This window comes from Crocuta crocuta, unplaced genomic scaffold (assembly GCF_008692635.1).
Source record: "Crocuta crocuta isolate KB4526 unplaced genomic scaffold, BGI_CrCroc_1.0 scaffold126, whole genome shotgun sequence".
NCBI lineage: Eukaryota > Metazoa > Chordata > Mammalia > Carnivora > Hyaenidae > Crocuta > Crocuta crocuta.
In genome coordinates this window covers 6710583-6737332 of record NW_027531000.1, presented here as the reverse complement: position 1 = coordinate 6737332, position 26750 = coordinate 6710583, and the positions used below count along the sequence as shown (strand labels likewise).

General features: G+C 42.7%; 1 protein-coding gene across 1 annotated transcript in view; it reads right to left on the bottom strand.

The window, feature by feature from the left end:
* Positions 1 to 26750, bottom strand: part of GXYLT2 (glucoside xylosyltransferase 2) — a 103816-nt gene that overhangs the window by 54161 nt on the left and 22905 nt on the right. Inside the window, exons 5-6 of the mRNA XM_077770648.1 lie at positions 16792 to 16984; positions 8436 to 8567 (exon numbers count right to left, since the gene is read on the bottom strand). Coding sequence (XP_077626774.1) covers positions 8436 to 8567; positions 16792 to 16984 — 325 coding nt within the window. The remainder of the gene's footprint in view (positions 1 to 8435; positions 8568 to 16791; positions 16985 to 26750) is intronic.

Here is a 26750-nt window from a genome sequence, read left to right as displayed (position 1 = left end):
CTCTGCAAGAAGCCTTATTGTTTCCATTTGGTCCATGGCTTGGGAGAAGGCTGGGAAAGGGCTCCAGGATGGTTAAAAAGATGTCTTGCAGCCTCAGAAGAGGCCCAGGCATAAGTCCTTGCACCAGAGGGATTCCAGAGGGCCCCTCAAAGGCTGCTGAGCTTGAGAGGCTCCTAGTCATGTTTGAGGGTGAGCCTTTCAAATAGATTCCTACCCAGCCCAGCCTGGGGAGGTTAGAAAGTTTGTCGCCCATCTTCTTGATGAGTTTCACCTCAACTAGGAAGTGGTTCTCCAGGAAGTCACAGAAATGGGCGTCTGTGTGGGCAGAATCCAGGGCATGCAGATCCAAAAGGGCCTGGTTCAGGTTCTTTTCCAGAACAAGAGCTGCTTCCATGGCATCCAAGGTTTTACCCCACTCATCTTGGTATGGCTTCTGCACATCCTGTAAGAGGGCATGGCCACAGTGCTGGTTTTGCACCTTCAAGAGACAGCTCAGTAGGCTCACTCTGCCTCAGCCAACTTGTGGAAAAAGTAGCCCATGCCCTCCAGAGCCAAATCTTTGCAGTAGAAATAGAAGCCCAAAAAGATATAGGTGTAGGAGGCCGGTAGATGCTGACCAGGTGGTTGACAGCAGCCCCCACTTCTATGGAATAATCCTGATGAATTTGAGAGCTCATATATGATAGATAATAAGGAGCTAAGCTCAAAACAGGGTGTTGGCTGGTCCCAGAGGCAGAGGGTACCTGAGAAGATGGTTCTGAAGGTTGCAACTTGAAAAAAATTTGGAGGGTGGTAGGAGGCTGGTAGAAGGCTCATGCTTGGGTCTGTTCCATCCAAACCCTGTTGAAGCAATAGACAGATCCACTGGACTGTTGGGCACACAGCCTATCTCACCTTCATTTTTAAAACAGTTTTGCTGGATAGAAGGTTTTTGGTTGGCAGTTTCCCCCCACCCCGTGGCACTTCAAATATGTCATTCCATGGCCTTCTGGCCTGCATAGTTTCTAATGAGAAATGTGCTGTTAATCTAAATGGAGTTCCCTTGTATGAACAAGTTGTTTTTCTCTAGTTGTTTTTTTTTTTTTAATATTTTTATTTATTTCTAGGAGAGAGAGAGAGACAGCGTGAGCAGGGGAGGGCCAGAGAGAGAGGGAGTCACAGACTGAAACAGGCTCCAGGCTCTGAGCTGGCAGTCAGCACAGAGCCCGACGCGGGGCCCGAACCCACGAACTGCGAGATCATGACCTAAGCGAAAGTCGGACGCTTAACCGACTAAGCCACCCAGGCGCCCCTCTCTAGTTGTTTTTAAGACTTTGTCTTTCAGGATCTTTATTATGATTTGTCTGCATGTGGATCTCTTCGAGTTTATCTTACTTAGAGTTCTTTCAACTTTGATGGATAGATAGTTTTTCATCAAGTTGGCAAGTTTGCAACCATTATTTCTTCAGTTTTTTCTATTCCTCCCTCTCTCTCTCTCTCTTTCCTCTCCTTCTGGCACTCTTACCATGCATATGCTCGCTTGCTTGATGTGTTGCACATTTCTCTCAGTCTCTGGTCAATTTTATTCATTATTTTTCTTTGTTCTTAAGACTGCATGGCTTTTATTGATTTATCTGCAAATTTACCAATTCTTTCTACTTTAATTTCAGATCTGCTGTGAGCTTCTTTAATGACTTTTCATTTCAATCATTGTAACTGTTAACTCCAGAAGTTCCATTTGGCTCTTTTTAAAAATAAGTTTCATCTTTTTGTTGATATTCTTACTTTTATGAAACATTGTCATCATTGCTTACTTTACTTCTTTAAGTATGGTTCCCTTTTGTTGCTTGAAAATATTTATAATGGCTGCTTTGAAGTCTTTTGCTGTGTGTATGTGTGTGTGTATGTGTGTGTGTGTGTGTGTGTGTTAGATTCTTTTAATTACTGACAGCTGGGGAGGGCTGGAGGCCCATGTGGGGGTGGTGTACTACCTCCTGGTCAGACCCTCAGGAACCAGGCCCATACCCACAGGTTCTGAGCCCACACCAGTGGAGCCCCAGGGCTGTACTATGTTCCCTAGGGATGAGACTGCAGCAAGTGATCAGGGCGAGGCCTGGTCCCAAAGGGGTGAAGTCTTTTTCTATTAAATCTGACATCTGGGTCCTATCACAGGCATTTTCTATTGCTTGCAATTTTTTCCTATGAATGAGTCACACTTTCCTGTTCCTTTGAATGCCTCGAACTTTTTTGATGAAAAAATATGGATAACATATTTAGCATGTTAATGTATTATAGCACGATAGGATGTTTTAGAGAATATATTTTAGCAACTCCAACCTACGGGGGTTAATGATGTTTTTTTTCTTTCTTTATTTGTTTAGAATCTTGCCTGGACTGTTTTAGAGAAGTCTGCTTCACCCACTGTATGCGGCCTGTGGCGTTGTTCCTTGGTGGATACAGCCTTGGGCATGCACACAACCACCCCGCAATGAGAGTGGTTTTACCACCTCTCTTTGACTGACTCTTTCTCTAATCTTTCTGCTAAGCTGTCTACCTCTGTTGGTACTGCACCCAGCTATCAGCTTCCACTAATTGTCAGCTAATTGTTTTTGAGGCACAAAGTGTTCCTCCATCTGATCCAATTAAATTTAGGCTCATTGGCAGGGATAGTTTTTGGGCCAGTCTTTGAACATTGCTCTGGCATCAAGAAGGTACTTTTTATTTCTCATTCCCTTGTTCTCCCTGGTAAACTAACTGGCCTATAGTTTTGTTTGTTGCTTTCACGAAGGTACCAGCTTCCTCTTAAGGAAGCCCCAGGATGTTGGTTACTTTTGCCTGGAATGTAAGCTCTGTGATGCATAGCTGGTAGAGATGAGAACTGCTCATGACCTGCCCTTCCCGAGGTGATACCGTTATGTCTCAACTGGGAGCTGCAGAGAAAGGATCCCTGTATTCTTGACTGAATTATCCAGAGCTGACTTTCCATCATGCTGAGTTGGAAGGGAAAACCGGAGGGAGGTTCAAAGGTCACAGACTCTCCCTGTTTCTCACCAAGTTTTACTGTAACATGGAGAACACCAACATGTCTGACTCCATGTTGCTTCGATTTCCCTTGCTGGTGTGACCTAAGCTTAGAAACTTCTGCTTTACACTGGGTGTTATATGGAAACCAACTTGACAATAAACTATTTGTAAAAAAAAACAAAAACAAAAACAAAAAAAATTAAAAAAAAAAAAACTTCTGCTTTAGCCCTATAGGTAGCCATGTTAATCAGCAAAGAAATTTTGCTTACAGCTAAGATGTGCAAAAACTGCTTTATACTCCAAACCTACCTTACCTGAGGAGATAAGAAAGCACAAACAGAAATGACTATGCCACGCATAACATTCACAGGAATGACATGACCAGATTCCTGTACACAAAGATCAAGTGACCAAGGACAAAGAAGTTACACAACCCTCTTCAGATATCTACAGAAATCAGTCATCTATGGACTCCAATCCTCTCTCAGTCTCCCGCTTTTGCTAACAATATAAAAGAAGCTTGAATTTCCTGCCAAGGGGAGATGGTTCTTTAGGAAGATAGTCTGCATCCCCTTGGTTTGCTGGCTTTCCAAACAAAATCACTTTCCTTACCCCAACATCTTGCCTCTAGATTATGGACTTGTTGTATAGCAAGCAAAACAAGCTTGGACTTGGTTACATTAATAGATTTTCTTGAATAATCTGTTTCCTTATTTGCTTAGGCCCTTAGCACAATCTCCAAAGATTCTAGATAGTTGCTTTAAAAATAATCTTCACCAGTTATGCCTACCTCTCTGGGGAACATTTCCGCAGAGTTCCTCTGCCACCATTTTGCAAGTAGCCACGCTTTCTGTTCTTTTTTCTGCTAAGCTAAGCTTTGAGAATTTGGATCTCAGGCTGCTTCAAGCAGTCATTATGCTCCTGGAGTGAGCCTTGGAAGGAACAGAGGGAGAGGCACTCAGAGCCTGGGTGACATATGGGAGCCCCTGGATCAGCCCTATGCTTGGGATCATCTGCACTTCACGGTCAGTTAAGCCAAAACATTTCCTTCTTTCCTTAGCTAGTTGGAAGTTGAGTTTTTTCACATGTAACCAAGAGTTGTAACTAATATCCCGAATGTCAAACCTTTAATAGTGTGTGAGTAAATGATAAGGACTATGGAAAGCTTCTTCAACCAAACTGGTATCCAGGGTCATTTTCAAGGGAACTTTTTGATAGCTCATCTTACCCTAATAATTTATAGCCTCTTAATGCTTAATGAAATATAGAGACATCATTTGTAGTGATTCTAATAGATGTTCCTCTTACTAAGGATTTTTAATATGTTCGCATACATCTGTCAATATTTGTTGACGTCCAAAGCACGAGTTCCAAGGAAGCCTCAATGTTAACTGCTACTGCTGAGTTATAATATTAATAATAGTACAGAGGCCTGACCTTAATTACAGTAAGTTCTTATAAGTCAGGTAACCTCTCTTGTCCATTAGCTTGCAGTTGACTCATTACAATATTTCTTGTTAAGTACACAGTTTTCCAAATATTGGAACCAGTTACAAACCACTTTAAGAAACTTCCCTTTAACAAAAGGGAAGATTATATATTGCTACTCTCGATGTGATGTAGAAAATCTAGGTAATCTAAGATTCCTATTTATTTGGCATGATATACCAAATAATAAAGGATGGTCAAGTTTGTTAGACCTATGGAAATATCCAGAAAATTCAGGAAGAGTTTACAGGTCAAGGCTGGAAGCAATTTTATTCTACCTCTCATGACAACAGTCTTCCCTAACTTCTTCTTCTGAGATGGATGTTTGTGACAAGTTTTGGGAGCAAGAATGACATCAGATAGTACTGAAATCTTGGAACTTATCAACGCTTTGTTAAAAAGGGCCTTTCTCCCTGAGTGAGAACTACATAGCACCTTGAGCTAATGTAAATTTCCATATTGGATGCCATTCACCAATAAAGTCTCTGAAAGTTCTGCAATTCAGTGATCTCTGTCATGTTTTAAATATCTTTAGGATCCCCAGAAGATCATAATTAGTGAGGAGATAGATTTTTGGAATCAAGGAGGCAGAGTGTGCAACAAAATTATAATGGCAAGAGCCATTATAAAATCTCACTAATTGCAGTTAAATGGGAGAAAGGTGATATGAATTCATGACAATTATTTTTATAATAGTGAAAGCTTTATGGATGTCACTAAAGAAAAAGGGAAAAGCACTATTATAGGATAAAATTTAATGAACAGATTTGATTTATTCGTAATTGACAGATTGTTTTAAATACTTTAAGCTTCTAAGTTACCTGAAAGCAGTATGCATCTTAGAGAACTTACTAGTACAAGTCAGTTGGAGTTTATTTTGTCTAATGATGGTCCTGCTCTTAGAACCATTATTCACAGAAACAGAAAATTAAATGTCCACTGGTTTCTGGAACTTTATAAATCATGAACTGGTGGTATCTGAATTCCACTAATTATACTTAAGAATCTAATAGGCTTGAGGTGCAGACCTGTACTCTGATCTTATTCTGATAGTAAAATCTTATGTGAGAAAGGGTTTTCTTTCTACAGGCTTGAGGTAGATGACACCCCCTCAGAATATGAGGGAGATTGTGGTTCTCAATCGACTGACCTACCACTTGCTAGAATGTTCGCATTTGGGGATCTCTAGCTTCACTCTGCTGACTCAGCAGTGCCTCTGATTTGGTTTTACAGAGATGAATTTCAAGGAAAATGTCACCTAGATTTTATTTCAAATTACCCTGAGGATCAGTACATTCTACCGATGGCCCAAAATGCCATAATCTACTGTTATGATACACGACTTAGAGAAGGTAAATGTCCTGTCAACCACAATCTCTCTTTATTATTTTTAAGGAGGGCTAGTTTCCATTATCAAAAGCAGATAAGGAATACCAACACTCATTTGTCATTCAAAATGAATACTTCCTTAGCTGGGAATGAATGAAAACCATCATGGGGTAGGTTTGTTTTTTTAATAGTAGCAATAAAGTCACAACTCAAGGTCAGGGAAAACTCAACTGTGGTTCCACTGGGTTTCTTATACTTTTTGTATAGGTTGGATGACAATTTTCGAACAGGAACTTGGGCTTTCAAATACATTTTCTCCCCTAAAACAGAGACAAGGAAAAAGAAACCTGACATTTTTTCCTCATCTTCTAAAACGGCAATCAGTTATTACGTAACCAACGCACAGATTTTAGATCCAGTGTGAGGTAGTCTTTCCTTACCCACACTTTTATGCACTTAATCCCACCTCACAGGAAGGTCTGTGGCATGTGACAAGCAGGCCATTAAATGACGGAGGGAGTGAGTGTGCGCAGATAGGCACCAACAGCACAGCTAGGCCTTTTTCTTCTCATGGGTTCTGGGTAAGAAATGCTAAAAGGACCAACTTGTCATTTAGGATTTCAAGCCAAAGGATGATGAGATTTCTCGGCATGGTCAGCTCCTAGACACTTCTAAGTCAAAATAGGACCCAAACGAAACTCATCTCCTTCCTATGAAAATTGATCACCCTTTTGTCTTTTCCATGTCTCCAAGAACCACCATCCATTTAGTAGGATGAGCCACAGGAAGGTCATGCATAGCTGAATATAGGCAATTTCAAACAGATCAGCCTTATTATCTGTTCAGGTCAGAAACCTGGGTGAAATCTTTATCACCTCACTTGGCCAATTCAACTCTTAATAGCAGCCAGTCATGAGGACTGATAAATACTACTTCTTGGGGAGGTTCTGAATCCATCTTTAGGGCACCCACAATAGCCTACCTCATCAGCAACTGGCCTAGCGATTCTACTGGCCACACTGCAATGAACTAGCGTGTCCACTTTAAAATACAAGTCAAATCATGCCACTTCCTGGCTAGAAATCAGTCAACGGCTTCTCAATGTCCTTAATAACGCAAAGACCAGACAATGCAACCGCTACTGACCTCTTCATCCCATCTTGCTCTGTGCTCCAGTTCCTCTCCCTTCTGTCATTACCTCAAACATGCTTCTTCCCAACTCAGGGCCTTTGAACATACTGCTCCATCTGCTTGGTGCCTTCTTCTCTCTCATTGCCAGCCAGGCCCTTTCCACTCAGTGATCCCCACTTCTCCTGTGTTCATGCCTCAGTATAAATGCAATGCCCCAAAGACCTCTCTCTGACTAGTGTGGAATCCCAGGTTACACATATATCCATGAGATGTCATTGTAGATCATACTTCCAGTTACCTGTTCAGGGCCCTGCTAGGCTCAAACTCCAAGGGAGCAAGGCTATCACTAACTCGTTCGCTACCGTTCTGCCATCACTAACCCAGGGCCTAGTACTTAACGGGCACCAAGTAAATGTTTGCCGAAAGCACAAATCTCACCAATGTCAAGACTGCAATTCATGAGTCAAAGGTGCCATCTTTCCTCCATGATAGACATAGGTTTTGATGTATCTTCAGTGAGGGATGTCTGGGAGCTCAGTCGATTAAGCATCTGATTTCAGCTCAACGTGATATCACGGTTTATGAGTTCGAGCCCCACCTTGGTTTCTGTGCTGACAGCTCCGAGCCTGCTTTGAATTCTGTGTCTCCCTCTCTCTCTGTTCCTACCCTACTCATGCTCTGTCTCTCTCTCAAAAAATAAACACTAAAATTTTTTTTGATGTAGCTTCAGTGATTTTTCTATTTAGAATTTTTACAAAGGAAACAAAAGCATTCAATTAAAAAATTCAAAAGTGAAAGCCTGAACCAGAACTCTGGGCCTTTTCTGAATTACTCCCTAGCATGGCTACAACTGGCAGTAGTTATTGTTATAAGAGAAATAATAATAATCAAAGCAAACATCTATTGAGGGCCAACTATGTGCCAAACCAATGGAGAAACATGAGGCCTGGATCAGGTGGGGGGTTTACTGAAGTTCACAGAGGTAGTAAATGTAGGACCAAAGTCACAAAGACTCATAATACAAGACACGCTTAGGATGGATGCTCTTAGTCCCTCAATCTTTTGGAAAGACACTTTTTTTAAAGTTTACTTATTTATTTTGAGGGAGAGAGAGAAAGAGAAAGAGAGACAGAAAAAGGCAAACAGCGAGGAGAGAGAGAATCCTAAGCAGACTCTGCACTGGAAGCACAGAGCCTGACGTAGGGATTGAACCCACAAACCGTGAGTTCATGACCTGAACCAATATCAAAAGTTGGACACTCAACTAACTGAGCCACCCAGGTGCCCCCGGGAAGACAACTTCTTGAACACAGGAACCCTTTCTCTATATCTTGAAGAGTAAGAGACTCAACTATGGAATGAATCTAAGAAACACATGTTCAGCTTTAAGGAAAATGTCTCTCAACACACACCAGTTAATTTCACCATGTTTGCAAGAGCAGTTCTGTCTTGAGCAGCACCTTATTTACAGCTCGTGTTCCTACCGGAAGAAAGAGCCTCTGGGCAGCACACGGTTTGAATAATTTCTTCCATTCCTGAGGGTTTCCAACCGAAAATGTGATGGGGTAGATTCGGTGCTCAAACTTCTTTGTATACGAATCAGGCCACTGCCGTAACTAAAAAACAAGGAATACAAGAAGAGGGTGATTAGGCCCCAGAGATATGGAAAACATCTGAAGCTTCTGGATGTTCAAGTGAACACTATGCAGGCAGCTTATAGAAAATCTAACTTCACCGCTGCTGTTAATGCTCAATGAATGAAAGACCATGGCTAGAAATAAAAATAAATAAATAAATAACATCCAAACTTGGCAAGGGTGTTAGGAGGCTGACACATAAATAATGTAAGAGGAGTGTAAATTTGAGTAAATTTCCAAGAGGGCACTTTGGAAAGTGGCAGTAACCAACCTCAAAAGATAAAGGCACAAGAGTTTCAACACAACCTACTTTGTAATAAAAAAAAAAATCCTTGGGGCACCTGGGTGGCTCAGTCGGTTAAGTGTCCGACTTCAGCTCAGGTCATGATCACACGGTTCATGGGTTCGAGCCGCGTGTCAGGCTCTGTGCTGACGGCTAGCTCAGAGCCTGGAGCCTGCTTCAGATTCTGTGTCTCCCTCTCTCTCTGACCCTCCCCTGCTCACACTGTCTCTCTCTCAGAAATAAATAAAACATTAAAAAAAAAATCCTTGTGAACAAACTAAATGACCAATAAGTGGGAAAATTAATTATGATAGAACTATACAATAGACTACTGTAACAGTTAAAATAAAATAGATCTATATTCGCTGGCATGGAAGAAATATTTATGATAGATACTCAGGTTTTAGATAAAGCAAAATACACAAGAAATTTCTTAATGTGTTTCTTAAAGGGAAATTATATGCACATATATTTTATATGGAGACAAAAATCTGGACAGATGGACACTAAATTGTTAAAAGTGGGCACCTGTGGAGGTGGTTGTAGTAGTTTCATTTTCTAAGTTTATTTCTGTGTTCTTCATAACTTTTACAGTGAGTATATATTGTTTTCTTTGCATATGTTAATTTCATGATAAAATCATTTCCTTAACAGGCTTTAGTTTTCAATGCAGTTTTATGTTTACAGAAAAACTAAGTGGGAAGCATAGAGTTCCCAACTACCCTCTCTTCTTCCCCTCTCCACCCCCACTCCCACCCCCAGTTTCCTCTATTATCTACATCTTACATTACTGTGGTATGTTTGTTCCAAATGATGGACCAACATCAATATGTTAGTAAGCAAAGTCCATAGCTAACCTTAGGGTTCACTCATTCTAGGGATTTGGACAAATGCATGATGGCAGGTACCCACTGCGGCAGAATAGTTTCAGCACCCTAAAAATCCCCTCCCCCTCCCTCCCACTGAATTCCTACAACCACTGATTTTTATTTTTTTAAGTTTATTTGGTGAGACAGAGAGAGAGAGAGAGAGAGAGAGAGACAGGACTCCAAAGAGACACCAGGCTGCCAACCTAGAGTACAATGCGGGGCTCAAACTCACAAACCGTGAGATGGTGACATGAGCCAGAATCAAGAGCCAGCCGTCCAACTGACAGAGCCACCCAGGCACCCCGACAACCACTTATTATTTTACTGTCTCTTAGTTTTGCCTTTTCCAGAACATGATATAGTTGGAATCATACAGTACATAGCGTGTTCAGATTGGCTTCTTATACAGAGTAGTATGCATTTAAGGTTTCTCCATGTCTTTTTGTGGATTGATAGCTTATTTATTTTTTAGCGCTGAATAACATTCCGTTGTATGTTTTTTTAGCACTGAATAACATTCCGTTGTACATACAACGGTTTGTTTCTACATTTATCCATAGAAAGATATATTGATCGCTTCCAGTTTGGGGTGATTTACAAATAACACTACTCTAAACATTCATGTGCAGGTTTTTGGGTGGACAATTTTTCAGTTCATATAGATAAATGCCAAAGAGTGCCGTTGCTGGAGTGTGTGGTCAGTCTCCATCTAGCTAAGAAATTGTCAAACTGCTCTCCAAAGGGGCTGTGCTGTTTTGTGTTTCCATGAGCAATGAGTGAGATTTTCTGTTGCTGCACATCCTCGACAGCATTTGGTGTTGTGGATTTTAGCCAGTCTGACAGGCATGTAGCGGTATCTCACTGTCTTCATCTGCAGCTCCCCAAGGACATACGATGTTGAGCATCCTTTGGTATGCTTATCTACTTCCCCACTGACACAATGGTTCTATTTCTAAGAATTTTCTTTTTTTTTAAAATTTTTTAATAGTTTATTTATTTTTGAGACAGAGAGAGACAGAGCATGAGCGGGAGAGGGGTAGAGAGAGAGGGAGACACAGAATCCAAAACAGGCTCCAGGCTCTGAGCTGGCAGTCAGCACAGAGCCTGACATGGGGCTCGAACCCACAAACCGGAGATCATGACCTGAGCCAAAGTCGGACGCCGAACCAACTGAGCTACCCAAGTGCCCCACTTGTAAGAATTTTCTATGGAAAAATTCCAAATGTACATTTATATTTATTACAAGGTTGTTTATCATAATGTTGTAACAGTGAAAAGTTGGAAACAACCTAAATAACAATCTGGTTAAATAAGCTCTGGGGTTTGTCTCCAGAACCGAATATGATGTAGCAACTAATGACAACATTGTACAATGAGGGTTGGCAAGCCTTTGGTACTACAATGATCAAATCCAACCAAATCCAAAGCACACGAGCCAGGAATGATTTGACATTTTTAAATAGCTAAAAAACAAAAACAAAAAACAAACGTAATATCCTGTGACATGGGAAAATGACATGAGATTTGAATTTCAGTGTCCATAAGTAAAAGTTTTATGGGAACACTGCCACACCTAATTATTTACATATTTCTATGGCTGCTTTGACATTGAACATCAAAGTTGAGTAGTTATGAGACCACACAGCATGCAAAGCCTAAAAGAGTTACTGTCTGGTCTTTTACATAAGAAAGCAGCTAATGCCAGTTTTAGAAGAAATTCAAAAATGTAAAATTCAGTGATATAAAAGGGAATGTAAGATTCAATCCCATTTCTGATGTGTATAAGAAAAGGAATCTAAATAAATACACAAATATTGCCCTCCCTGACCATGAATAGGATGGTTGATTCTTTTCATTTATAATTTTATGATTTTTTAATAAGGTACATACAATGGTCACATAAAAATGTTTGAAGCGGGGCACCTGGGTGGCTCAGTTGGTTAGGTGTCTGACTTCTGATTTCAGCTCAGGTCATCAGGTTCGTGAGTTCAAGCCCCATGCTGGGCTCCCTGGAGTCTGCCTGTGATTCTTTCTCTCCTTCTCTCTCTGCACCTCCCTAGCTGGCACAAACGCACACACACTCTCTCTCTCTCAAAATAAATAAACTTTAAAAATAAATAAATAACTTTGCAGTTTTGAGATGGATATATGGGAGGGAAATCTCAGAATGAGAGGAAGAGGGAAAAAGGATTTGATAACTGATTTATGAAGGCCACTGGCCAATCAGAACCCACAGAAGGCACAAACACTCAGCACAACTGCATTGACACATCAGAAGTGACATGGGGCACAAACAGTGCAACAGCACTGACCACTCGGAATGGACACCAGGCACAAATCCTCAGTAGAACGGTGTCATGGCACCACAGAATCAGCCCTGGAAGAGAACAGAAAGGTCCCGTGGTCTGTTGGTTTCCTTGACTCCTTGATCTTTAGGACCCTACCTTCTAGATGGGTTTATCTACCTTTGCCAATCTATGTCATTTAACTGCAATGTTCAGTCTTTCTACATTTGTTTCAACACATGTATCTGAATTGCATACCAACCCCAGCCATTGAAAGTTCCTGCTGACTCCTAATCCTGGGGCAGAATCACACACACACACACACACACACACACACACACACACACACACACAGAGGATGCTGCCATCCCACTGGCCCCACCTATCACCAGAATGGAACGGTAGTGATCCCCACTTCCATGTCCCACTTTCCCTGACAGATGAGCCAAACCTAAGGCACATGTCTGATTCGCCAGCTACCTGGAGAGGCAAGGAAATCAACCAGCTGCCATTTTCAGCTTCTATATTGGGAGATGACAAAAACCAAGGAAACTCCTTGGTAAACATCACCAGGTATACTGTACTCACACAGCTCAAAATTTTTTAAGAAGTCTACTTAAAATTAGTAGAATTCACCCATAAACAGCTCCCAGAGGACTCATGATGTCAACTGGCACTTTGTTTTGTGTTCTGCTCTAAAACATATGGCCCTGAGCTTCACAGGAAGTCATCACAAGAAACTGGATATTCCCACAATGCCTCTGTTTTGTACGGGACACTTTTGAGAAGGGGAACATCGCTTGCCCCTCCACACCAGCATCTCCTGTGGCTTCGCACAAGCTAACCGCTGCTGATCTACTACTTCAGGGCAAACAAAGTTCCCAACCTACAGATGTTCCCAAGGATCTCTGTGGAATGAAAGAATAAATAGATGATCTGAGTCAGCCTCACAAGTATGCTCCGTAATAACAGTAAGATTCATTTGCCCTTTGATACGGATGAAGAGACTGTGACCGAGAGAAGTTCTGTAACTTACAGAAGAGACGACGTTTTGTAGCTAAACTGGGATGAGGCCATATGCCCTGCCTGTCTTTTAACACCGAGTACAATTTCCTTTGTTAGTTGAGCTTTGCTGGTCTAACAAAGACCTGAGGAAATGAGCCACCAAAGGGATAAAGTCATCAGAGCAATTCAAATCCTTTTTCAGACTCAGTGATTCTCACATGCAATTCGGTTCCTAATTTATAATGTGCCCATTACTATGGCTTAGAGCAAATTACCCCCAAACTTACTAGTATAAAACCGCCATCTATTATGCTCACAGATTCCACGGATCAGGTATTCAGATGAGGCACAGAGGGGTGGCTTACCCTTCTAGCTTCACGGCTAGAATCTCTGAAAGCTGGAGACTGAAAGCTTCTGAAATTCAGGCCCCTTGCGGGCCTGCCAGTGGAGACTAGCTGTGCGCTGGAGACCTCAGCTCCTCTCTGGGTGGGTGTCCCCACATGGTCCCTCCATATGGGCTGCTGTGGGCTTCCTCACCACGTGCTGGCAAGGTTCCTGGGGCAGCCAAGCCAAGAAAGAGCGAGGGAGCAGCTGTACCCTTTCCACACCCTAGCATCAAACCTCACCTGAACATTAGTTAGCGTGCTCTCTTTTATACATACATGCGTACGACATGTGTAGATGCGTAAGCATTAGCTGTTCCCTCATAACGATTCATCCCCAAAACTTAGTAGCTCAAAACCACAAAAACGTATTCTCTCATGTAGTTTCTTAGTGTCAAAACTCTGCAAGCCACCCAGCTTTGGTCTGGCTTGGGTCTCTCCTGAGGGTGCAGTCCAAGTTCTGACTGGGGCAACAGTCCTCTGAAGGCTTGATGGGGCGGGACCTTCTATCGCCAAGCTCGTTCATGTGAGTGTTACAAGAAGCTTTCATCCCTTATCATGTCAATCCCTACATGCGCTGCTCTGCCATGAAAGTGGCTTACTCCACAGCAAGTGACCCGAGAGGAGAATGAATGTGACCAAGATAGAAAGCACAGTGTCTTTTAAAACCTAATCTCAGAACTGATGTCACGTTGCGGCCTCTCTATGCTGCTGGTCACAGAGGCCAACCTTGGGTCAGTGAAGGAGGAAAGCACATGAGGATGCAAACAACACAACGTGGGGCCGCTGGGGGCTTCTCTGGAAAATACGATCTGCCCCATATACATAATTATACACATCACATCTTCCTTCCCCTCATCTCTTCTTTTTTTTTTTTTAATATTTTTATTTATTTCTAGGAGAAAGAGAGAGAGAGACAGCGTGAGCAGGGGAGGGGCAGAGACAGAGGGAATAACAGACTGAAACAGGCTCCAGGCTCTGAACTGGAAGTCAGCACAGAGCCCGACGCGGGGCTCGAACCCACGAACCGCGAGATCATGACCTAAGCGAAAGTCAGACGCTTAACCGACTAAGCCACCCAGGAGCCCCTCCCCTCATCTCTTCTAAGTTCAAGTCTCTTTTGTTCTGCTCCATCTCACGTCCCAGCTTCTAGCACACAGTGGGTACTCAATAAATACTTGTTCGGTGGATGTTGTGTAAGACATCACTAGAGTTCATGCACAGAGCCAGTTTTTCCTGCCTTCCTGCACCCTGAGTACTTCTCAGGCCCTTGCCACTGGGTGAGCCTCGTGACTGCTTCCGGACAGTTACATGCGAGCAGAAAAGACTCACGTCACTGTCAAGTTGAGGGAGTGAAACGCATAGCCATGAACCACTTGTCTCTTTCTCTCCTGTGTGGCATCCCAAGAACTTCAGAGGCCAAGTGTTCTAGCAGGTGCAACTCAAAGCATGAACAGTCTTGGGGCGCCCTGCTGGCTCAGTCAGAGGAACATGTGACTCTTGATCTCAGGGTTGTGAATTCAAGCTCCAGGCTGGTTGTAGACATTACTAAAAAAAATAAATAAACTTAAAAATATAAAAGAGCATGAACAGTCTTTGTCTTCTTCGGTCTTGGACCTGAGTGCGTGTGTGAGACATGTAAGCAGGCACGGGGTAAGTCTCTGAGCTTTTCGGGAGGTGTTTCAGCAGTCTGACCTAGCCTATCCCGATTCCAGAAATCTTAGCTCTTTGATCAATGCTACCAGCTTCAAGTTACAGACAGGGGAGCTGAAGCTCTAAAAGGCCACCAGACTTGCCAGAGATCAAGTAGCAGGTGCACAGTGGAGCTGAGGCTTGCATTTGAGTCTTCTGCCTACTAGTTCAAGATGGAGTATGGCACAGTGAGTTAAGCTCATGGAGGTTCAAGTCTGTGACCTTGAACTGACACCTGATGAGCAAATCACTAACACTCTCTAAGCCTCGATGATCTGTTTGCCAAACAGAGACATGAGTGCTACCTTCTCTCAAGGGTTAAAGAAGAGTACATCACACATCAGAAGCCCTTGATAAATGATAATGACCATCATCGTCTCCTTTCCCCACAGCTTCAGAGCAGCAAACCATGTGTGTTCCATCCCCTTTACTTTCCTTTGACTCAGATCTTTTTCAAGGCAGTTTCCAATCAATTTCAAAGCTTCGAGACTATTTGTTCTTTGGCTTCCCTTGGTGAGGATGTCAAGGTGATATTTTTCTTTAGGAAACATAACACGTTTTCCAGCTTTCTGTTATTAGCCTTTCTCTGCTCGACATGCTTCTTTGGCATTTCTCATTAGTGCGGCCAGCCTGGTGACAGGAGACTGCCCTGCTGACCCAAGTCAGGAGACACAGAGCAAAACACGGTCTCACTCTACCAGCACTCGGGGCCTTACCACAAGGGTAAACTTCCGAGACAAAGCAAAGTTTGGTCTGCAAAGTCACACACGTACCTAGACTGAGGAGAAGAGGTAGTTGCAAAGCTCTCCTTGTGTATTGGTAAAAATCATTACTTGTTCCTCAGTATAGGAAGAGTCAAATAAAAAAGGATCCAGATATATAACAAGATACTGTGCAGTCACCAGAAAAGATGAGGTAAGAATGTGCGACCTGGAATGATGCTGACAATATGGTTTTAAGGGAGGGGAAGCAAGTTCCAGAATGATGCATAGAGAATAACCTTGATTTTGTAAAAGAAATACACTTTAATCTAGGTCCATACAATTGTATGTGTTAAACATGGAGATAGTTAATTTTTTTTTGGTGCAAAAAGTGATTTTATTAAAGCACAGGGACAGGACCCACAGGCAGGAATAGCTCCCCAAACATGCAGATGTTTATATACACAAATACACATGTATACACATATACATATAGTCACACAGGTACACACCCACACATCTGTACATGAAAAAACATGGAAGAATAACTCAAAATTGGTAACTCTGATAGCTTCCTGTGTGAGACTGAGGGTAGAAAGGACTCCTACCTTTTAATTCATAACATCTATATCATTTGAATTTATTTTAATGAACATCTATTATTCATCATTCAAAACACATATATAAATAGATTTTTTGAAAAAGCTACCTGTCCCCCAAATGGGAATAGTGTTAATGACACCAGAGGCTCAAGCTCTGGGTCAAGGGCTTCGAGGGCATCATCTCAAAGAACCTTATGGTATCTCTGTAAGGCAGGTGTAACCATCCCTGCATTATAAATAAGAACAGTAAGGCTCCGAGTGAGGAGTTTATGGCCACACTGCTGAGCCCACAGCAAAAATACATTAGCAACCAGGATATGCATTTCCCAAAATGCACTGTGTCTGCCCTCAGTAATATGACACCGCCTTTTCCACACATTCACCTGCTTATCAAACTCAGGCTTCAGAGAGTCTTCCGTGAAGATGTGGAACTGCATCTTCCTGTGGCTAAAGAGTACAGCTGATTTGAGCATGACCAGTGTCTCCTCCAGCCGGTTGCCACAGGCCACCACAGCCAAGTGGATCCAGAGCTCTCGAGGCAGCACAGCCTGGAAACTTCTGAGTTCTCCAGGCCTCCTAGGAAGAAGAAAAACAAGTTACAGCTATTACTAAACTCATTAAAAAAAAAAAAAAAAACAGCTAGTGAATCGTTGGAACATTTCAAAACATGAACAGGCACAATCTGTTATATTTTATAAAGTGATAAGCATTTTGACAATTCTTCCTGCTTAGAGAAAAATACCATTTATTCCCATATTTATCCTGGCAATGGCAGGATGAGTCACTGTTTGGCCTGCCTTAGGTGTCTGAGACTTTTTCTGCCCCACTCAGCTGTCGAGTGCCTGCTGGCTGCCGAATGGCCCATGTTTGGAAATAGCATTGCTAAGCTTCAACAGCTGACACAGGGGTTGTGGCGCTCACACTCACACAGGCCACGCAAATTAGATTTGAATGCAACATGAACAGGACGAGGGTGGGTCGTGGCTTTCCCATGTGAAACGAGCAACATGATACTTCCATCATCTGGATGGTTTTAGGTTGCGGTGGAATGCATGACCACCGCACCCAAGGAAAATCATGCGAGTCCGGGAGGTGAGCAAAGAAAAGAACACATGCGCCTCCGTGACATCTTCAGAGAGTCTGGAAGAAACAGGTGTTAATCCTAACCATCTCGCTCAAGATGGCTGAGGTGGTAGATTGGAAATTCAGCCTCCAGCATGTAAGTCATATTAATGAGAAACAGGCAGGAGAGGAGACAGGTTGAGCTGAAAATTACCAAGGTATCAGATACTGAGTCAACAGCTGAGAGGGGAATAGGGTCCAAGAGTCCAGAATCATCATCCAGCTATTTCCTTGTAATAAAAGATTTGTTCCAGACAAGGAGACGCAGCCAACCCTCAAACACACCACTGAGAGACATTTGCAGGCAAGTTGGAAGGAGCTGGCCTGGAAAAGGTACCCTGAGACAAATGAAACTAATTTACTTGCACAAAAGAGTTGGAGGCCAGGGAAACTTGGACGAGGAATGCTACCTTCCTTCCAAAACTTTCGAGTCCAATCAGTGCACTGCTCCATTATCCACTGCTCTGTTGAATAGTGGCGGTCTTGCTCCAGATTTCTTTCATCAGGAGGAGAGGTGAAGACGTGGGTGGAGCTTTCTGATTTGGTTACTTACGAGCATGCTTAGTGGAGGCTCAACTAAGCTCAGATGCCCAGAGATACTCAGATTCCACTGACTTCAGAGATCAAAGGAAGACACCTGAGATGTCCTAAGCATCTCCCAATGTTGCCCTCTTCTCTTCGTCCTCCTGCTGTGACCTGACGAGGCCACCATCTTCTCCCACTTCGATCACTCTGACAGCTCCCTCGATGGTCCACCTGCCGCCAGTCTTACCCTTAACTCCCACCTTCTGATTTCTTCTTGCTGGCACCAGAGTGATGTTCGTCTAAAACTCAATTAGGATTGCATTATTCTTTTGATTAAAATAAGGTAAGGGCTCCTGACTGCCCTCAAGATTGGGTCCAAACTGATGATCGTGGCTCCTATTTGTATCTCTAGCAACTGCCTCCAGCACCCCCAGCCTCAGTGGACAGCCATTCATAACTGTAGCCACAGTCACATATTCATACTTTCCATCCATTTTTATTTCTGGTCAGCAGACTGCTGGGTTGTCTCCAGGTCTTGGCACATGTATTCTCTCTGTCTCTTTTTCTTTTTCTTTTTCTGTGTGTGTGTGTGTGTGTGTCTCAGATATTCTCTCCTCTGCTCTTTTTCTTGCTAGCTTCACACCATTTATTAACCAACAAGTCTATACTGAGGACCTACTATGCTCCAGGCACTGTTTTAGGTACCAGGAAGACAGCAGTGAACAAAACAGACCAAGATGCCTGCTCTTGCAGAAATTACACTGTCAGGGTGGTAAGGGAAACACAAAGAAGGAAGTAGCAATCAAAGCAAATAGGAACTGAAGAGTTTACATAGAAAGTTATCTGGTGATAGGGCTATGAAGGAGGTATACCCTTGAACAGGGAAGGATACAGGGGTGGCTGATGGGCTGGTGGATATTTTTATGCAGTGCAAAGTTGGGAATGTCCTCACTAAGATGGTGAAATCTGATGACAACCTGAAGGAGGTGAGGAAGTGAGTCATGTGCATTTCTGGGTGAGAAGCATTCTAAGCAGAGGAGACAGTGAGAGCAAAGGTACTAAATCAGGAAAATGCCTGGGAAATTCAAGGACCCCTGCCATAAGGACTCAGATGTCTTCCCTTCCTCAGCTCTGTGGGTGGGTTTTCATACCCACTATTAAAGCCAGCCCCCAATTAACTTATGTGAAAGGATGGGAAGGCTGTGGCACAGATAATGCTAACATCACAATCAATTACAAATCATGCAAAAGATTGGCCAAAACATGCTACCAAAGAGATTTAATGCAAACTCATCTGCTTGAAATCATGCTCAATATTTAGGAACACAGGTATCATCCAAAGGTACGAAAACGGTCAATGCAACAGCATAGCTACCTTAAATATGAAGTGCTGCCCCATTTCAAACAACTCTGTCCAGTTTAGCTTTACATATTGGGTGTCTACATGAACCAAAGTAATTAACATTAGTAATCAGGGAAATACAAATTTAAACAGTATAGGGATTCCATTTGATTTTCAGATTGGCAAAAATTAAGGAATAAAATAAATGCTGGATCACCCAAGCTTGAGGGTGGATATGAGGGTGGGAGACAGCTCAGAAATAGCCAGGGGCAGTATAAGTTGACCCAAACATTTTGGACAGCCATTTGGGAACATCTAGGAGGAATGAAGAGGCACATACACCCTCCAGCCCTCTAGTGCTATACCTACATATATAACCTAAAGAAATTCTCGCATATTTATACAAGACCCATCAACAATGTTCACAGCAGCCCTGTTTATAATAGTGAAGAACTAAAAATAACATTGCTGGCCATGCATAGGAGAATCATGAATATATGTAATATGTTTAAAAGGAATACTACATAGCAGTGGAAATGAACCAATCAGAAAGTCACATATCAACGTAAGATCAAAGAGGAAAAAAGCAACTAACAAAAGAATAATACCTCACATGAAGCTTAAAAACAAGGAAAATAGCAATTTATGTTGTTCACGGACTTATGTAGTAATAGTAAACATACACGAGGTCGATAAATAACAAATGCAGGATAGTGGTTATCTCTGGGGATTTTTATATATATATTTTAAGTTTACTTACTCATTTTGAGAGAGAGAGAGATAAAACAAGAGCAGGGGAGGGGTAGAGAGAGAGAGAGAAAGAGAATGTCAAGCAGGCTCCAGACTGTCAGTGTAGAGCCTGACATGGGGTTCGATCTCATGATGATCTGAGCCAATATCAAGAGTTAGATGCTCAAACGACTGAGCCACCCAGGCGTCCCTAAATTTTCTGTTTTTTAATTAAAAACTGCTTGCGCTCCTCTGCAGCATACAGGCTACTCTCCAGACTTCCCTGGTTGGGGACCATGCAGTATAAAAAGCAGGGACTGAGGACTGCAATCTTTCTCAGTGTCCGGTGACAGGTATTAAAAAAGAAAAATAAAGGCCTCTCCTGGTGGCGGTTCAAGTATCAGTGGTTGGGATTTAATGAGACCTTTGCTGCCCCCACTCTCTTGCCTCTCACATTACATTAAAAATCTCAGGCTTCAGGTAGTAAGCATTTGTGTCACGTGATCACAATGACTAGTCAAGTTTAAGGGCACTGAAATGGTGTGCCTTTCAACAACTCCTACCAATGGCGCCCTCAGCACGTCTCAGATGACACTTGAGACTCTGAGGATCAAGGCAAGTCCAGTCTACGAACCCAAAACTCCTTAACCCCTTGGATGACAAAGTTTGGGCCAGGAATGGGTGACAGGGAACTGGAACACTGTTCTAATGGACAGCTAACTCTGTTCTTATTTATACTTTATAAAAGGGGGCTGGAGTAGACATTTGCTGTCCAGGATTCTGAGGAACTTCCAGCTATGGCTGGAACTGATGGTACCCATCTTGGCCCCCACACTGGTAGAATCTGAATGGGAGTCAACACAGCAGAAAGCAGAGCCAAAAGGTGGGGAGGGGGCACCCATCTGCTGGCCTTACTTGAACCCCTGGATACAGGCACACCTGACCATAACTGGAGACAGTTCGATTCTTAAGCCAATATATTTCCTTTCACTTAAGCCATATGGAAACAAACTCATGGTTTAGCATCACAAAAGAGTCCTAACGTAGGGCTTAAAAATGTTTCCAATCCCCTTGCACCAGCTCCGCCTCTCTCATATTCTCACCTTGAGTCAGCCTGTGAAACGCTCACTGAATCCATTTCTTCCTTGTGGTTCAGTGCTAGGGCCCTGATCCAAAGGCTCATCCTTCTTGCAGTTTTATAGCTGGAAGAGATGCCAATTAGCAGCTAGTGCAGGGGATTCCCTACCCAGCTGCACATCAGTCATCCTAGGTGCTTGCTAATATGCCAACCTCCACACCACAGAGACCCCGAACCTGTGGCCCTCGGGGGAGATCCTGAAGTTTGCTGATTAACACACTTGTACCACTACCACCCACAGTTCAGCTACAGCCAAGAACTAATGATCTGAGCTGACCTCTCTCCTCCCCTTTCTCTCCCAAACTCTGCCCCTATGCCCTCAGGAAAACCCATCCAGGCTCGGCCTTTTCTCAGAGAATTCTCTTCATGTCTCGCCTTGATGAAAACATGGCCGCCTTGTGAGGATGCCGCCTCTCCAGCAGACCCCCAAGTGGAGGCTGCTCTTCCTCTCCTACCTCGGGAGCCCCTGGGGCAGTAAGTGGGCCAGTGTCCTTCTTGTTCCTCACTGCCACACCTAGACACTGGACGTGTCTTCAGAGTGACGTCTGTGGATGAACACTCACCTACCTTCTCTTTGCTGCTGTCGCTTCCCGAGACTGCTCTCAACTCCCTGAAGAGCTGAGCTTCTCACAGAATCCCTCCCCCACCAGTCCCTGCTGGCACTCTTGAGGACTTCACCCACTGCTCAGAAGATGTTCCCAGCCTCCTGACCCTTTGGTTTTGTGACCCCTCCACCCACCACCTTTCCTTCTTTCTGCCTGAGACACCCAGTGCTGTGCTCCTATCGTGGACCTTTACACAAACTGTGCCCTCTGCCTGGAAAATTCTTCCCTTTGCACAGATACTTCCTTCTCTTTTTAAACAGCAGGATGAGCTTCCCTGACTACCACATGAAAGGAGCACCCTCCCTTTTATTTTCTGTCATGGTCTTATTGCTTATTTTCTTCCAAATTCTTACCTCAGCCGGTGATTACAAATTCATTCCTTGTAATTTATATCAGGGGCACAACATAATATACCATCGATATAAGGCGATGTAAGTAAACAAAATCTCTATCTTTAAACAAAGATCAGAAAAGGGGCACCTGGGTGGCTCAGTCGGTTAAGTGTTTGACTACTGTAGCTCAGGTCATGATCTCACATTCACAGGTTCAAGCCCTGCATCAGGCTCTGTGCTGACAGCTCAGATCCTAGAGCTCAGATCCTGCTTCAGATTCTGTATCTCCCTCTCCCTCTGCCTCTCCCCCATCATGCTATTTCTCTCAAAAATAAATAAACGTTAAAAAAATTTTAAAGATCAAAATAAAATATACAATGTATATTTTCAATTAAAAATATAAAACATATGTGTTGAAATACTGAAGTTGGTAAATGGGAAAAAAATCTTGCCTTATATGACTTCTTTTTGCATAATATGTATTTTTACAACTATCCTAATAATATGAATACAATTTTTTTTGGTTTTTTCAATTTTACTTTCTATGTTTCTCATCTGATTTTTATTTTTCTTGTCACTTTCTAAGTCTTCAGGACCATCGTTTTCACTGCCTCTTTACTATTCCATCCAACTAAAACACCATAGCTTATCAGCATTTCCCTTTTGTTGGGTGTTTCAACTGTTCCGTCACATTTTTAAAAACTAATAAACTTTGATACTAAATATGTACGTGCCAACAGATTGTTTTCTTCTTTTCATTATGTCCTTTGACTATATTCCCAGAAATGACATTACCTGGTTAATACTAAGCTATTATCCTATCAAGAATGCAGTAACCTTGACAGTTTCTCAAATTTACCCGAGAGTTATTAGAAAACCCCACACCATGAGAAAAAACAACCCTCCCTCAAATATAACAAACACGACCCCCTACACCTCTGAGTTACTTGTATGACAGAACCATGGAGCCGAAGGCAGAGACATGATGAGATGGGCTTGCACACAGCATCCATGCCTCCAAGTTCCGCATGGTCCAGAGGGTGATGCGTCAGTTACAGCTGCCATTAAGACACCGCATCAAATCACTTTGAGTCTCTGAATGAGAAAGCTATTCCACTTCCAGTTCTTTTTCAACAAAGTCAATAAGAGACTCTCAGCTTGGTCATAACATGTCTTGAACACCTTTCTAATGTTGCCTAATCCCCCTTTCAAGTCAAAAGACAGCAGATCTCAGATACAGAACCTTCAATGGCCAAGTTAGAAATGCGTAATGTAGTTTCATCTTCTCAGTGTCTCTTTTGATGATTACCTTCTATTTATGTTACTGCCGACAATCCATGGCCATGATAGAAAAGTTTCCGCTACAATAAATAAACTTAGAGGGCACCTAAGTGGTTCAGTCAGTTAAGTGTTCAACTCTTGATTTCAGCTCAGGTCATGATCTCAGGGTGGTGAGATCGAGCCTCACAGGGGGCTCTGCACTGAGCGTGGAGCCTGCTTAAGAGTCTCTCTCTGCCCCTCCCCCACCTCTCTCTCAAAAATAAATAAATAATCTTAGAATGTGCAGAAATTAGAACCCTCATGCATCACTGGTGGGACTGTGAAATGGTGCAGCCACTTGGGAAAACGGTTCCACAGTGCTGCAGAAGGCTAAATGCAGACCTACCATGTGACCTGACAATTCCAATCCTAGGTATCTACCCGAAAGAAATGACAACATATGTCCACAAACAAACTTGTACACAAATGTTCACAGTAGCATTATTCACAATAGCCAGAGAGTCTAACACAAAAGTCCACCAACTTATGAACGGATAAATAGTAGATGGCATACCCATAAAATGGAAAACAATTCGTCAATATAAGGAATGAAGTGCTGATGTACATACCCTATAGTGTGGATGAACCTTAAACACAGTCAACTATGAACCTTGCGGAAATACAGACCACATATTGATGATTCCATACATAGGAAAAGAGCACAGTAGGAAAATCCATAGAGACATAAAGCAGATTGGTGGTTACCAGGGACTAGGGAAAGAGGGAAATGGTGGTTACCAGGGACTAGGGAAAGAGGGAAATGGGGAGTGATTGCTTAATGGGTGCGGGGTTTCTTTTTTGGGTGATGAAAATATTCAGAAATTAGATGTGATCATGGTCACATGACTCTGCAAACCACCGTACTGGACACCTTGAAAGGGTATTTGGATTATATCGCAATCAAGCTATCATTAAATAAATAAATCACTGATGTTTAACAAAGTTTTTTTTTTAATGTTTCAGGTTAGCAATGGTAGTAGAGCCGTATTATAAGAATGCTGGCTCTGATGTGGGATTGACTGCTGTTTGCAAAATGCTGTCTCCATTGTCCTGGCTTGAGCCCTCTCTGTGCAAGCAAAGAATGATATCCAGGGAAGGCTTAGAGGGAAAAGCTGCTTCACCAGCTCCACACTGTCCGAGACTAGGCATCTCCTTAATCGTTAAAAGTCTCAAGAGTGTGACTTAATTAAATTTCAATTTCTGGAGTGTATAAATAATGAAATACGGCACTTATGTGTAGTGCTATTTACTTTGTAGCCTATTACTGCAAAACACACTGAATTATTAAAGCGAGTAATTGGATGTACTCAGACCCTCCTTTCTGCTGTCTCCTGCTACCTCTCTTCCCAGGGCCTCTCCTGAACTGACAAGCTAAAGTGCATCAGGTAAACCTGATGCTGTGATGCTGACAAGCTAGAAAATCCCAGTTGTTTAAAATACACCAGGGTGGCTCAGTCGGTTGGGTGTCCAACTTCTGCTCCACGATCTCATGGTTTGTGGGTTCGAGCCCCATGTCGTGCACTGTGCTGACAGCTCAGAGCCTGAAGCCTGCTTTGGATTCTGTGTCTCCCTCTCTCTCTGCCTCTCCCCCACTCGCATTCCGTCTCTGTCTCTCAAAAAAAAAAAAAAAAAAAAAAAAACACTACAAAGAAAATATTTTAAAACACAGTCTAAAAGAGTGCTGTTGGTAACCAGTTTTAATAGGGAAAGAAATATAGAAATATTGTGGGGGGGAAAAAAGGCAGAAGATGAATTTGAAAAAATCACACACTCTCATCTAGGGGAAGAATAGATTCCCTCCCAAGTGGAATCCTTCCAGATGAACTCATAGCTATTGGAAGCAGCAGAAGGTCTGCAGATGAGGCCAGAGTGGCCGTTTAGAAGTGGAAACACCTTGATTCGGCCCCTGGAAGGAGAGTCTGGTAATGGGTAATTATATCCACGTTACATGTTGGCGGTGAGAGGCACTAATAAAGTTCCCTGCAAACCACAGGTCTGGGAGCACGTTTGTCCCCTGACAAAAAATTTCCCTGCCGGAGCTGTGAGTATAGCCTTCACTTAGAAACCCAGACATGACGCCGAGGACGGTGCTAACAGTTAAATCACTTTTAATGACCCATGGTTTGGAGTTAAATCAAGCACCATTAATCTTCCACAAAAGGCAGAGAAGCTGACATTTGCCTTGAAGCCATGCTATTATATGAATAGTGTCCACACAGCGCCAAAAAACTGCTGGGGGCGGGCAGTGCATAATACAATGATTTGATAAGTACACTCAATTATGAATAGCATATTTTTAGTTTGGAACATGATATCTAAAACATGGCTGTGCTCCTAAACAAAGTCTAGGTCCAATACATAGAAGCTGCTCAAAGCTGAAAGTTGTCAATCTTATCTATGTGTCTACATGCGTGCATGTCTGCTTGTAGACACTATTAGACACATACACCTGCTTGGTGGTTAGTAAGTGGCAGGCAGTGCAAGGATTCAAACTCAGGGAGCTGGACTTTTGAAAGCTGGAGCATGCTTTTAATCATCATGCTCTATTTGGGGCTACACACAAGTGATTTAGAAAAGAAACCCGTTCTGGGCAAATAAACCCTTTATCTGTACTCAGGGCTCGACACTCAGCGATCTGAGCCTGGACAGGGTTTTAGACCCCATCCACTCACAGCCTCCCCGGGCAGGACGCTCAATGCACACCTTTACCAACTCGGCCTTCATAATCCAGGCATTCACCATTCACTGACGTCACGCACAAGTGTACTTATACATATTCCTCTCCCTCTAACTCTGTGATGCCGCCTGGACTCATTCTCATTCCATTTGTTCTCCTTAGGTTTGCTCCTGACACACCAGAGCTTCTATTTCTCCATCTCCCTCTTCTTTTCAAATTAAGCTGTTATTGAGACTGTAAAATATGAACTAGCAGTGCTAGTTTGAAATAAGTGGCTGGTGACATACGAGGGAAAAGAATGAGGCTTACATATTCTGCGGACGGACACTTCTAGCCTGTTTCCCAAAAAAGAACATGAAAGGCCAACTTAGGGGGAGGAAAAATGGCCTCGCCAAGTAATTTCCATCCTCCTTGGCCTAAGGTCAGTAAGGGATTTTTAATTTTCATAATTTATATACTTTAACTTATTGCATAAGTTATACAAGTAATGCAAACATTCATCAGAGAAAAAATTTTAAATACAGACAAGCCAAAGGGGGGGGGGGCGCACCT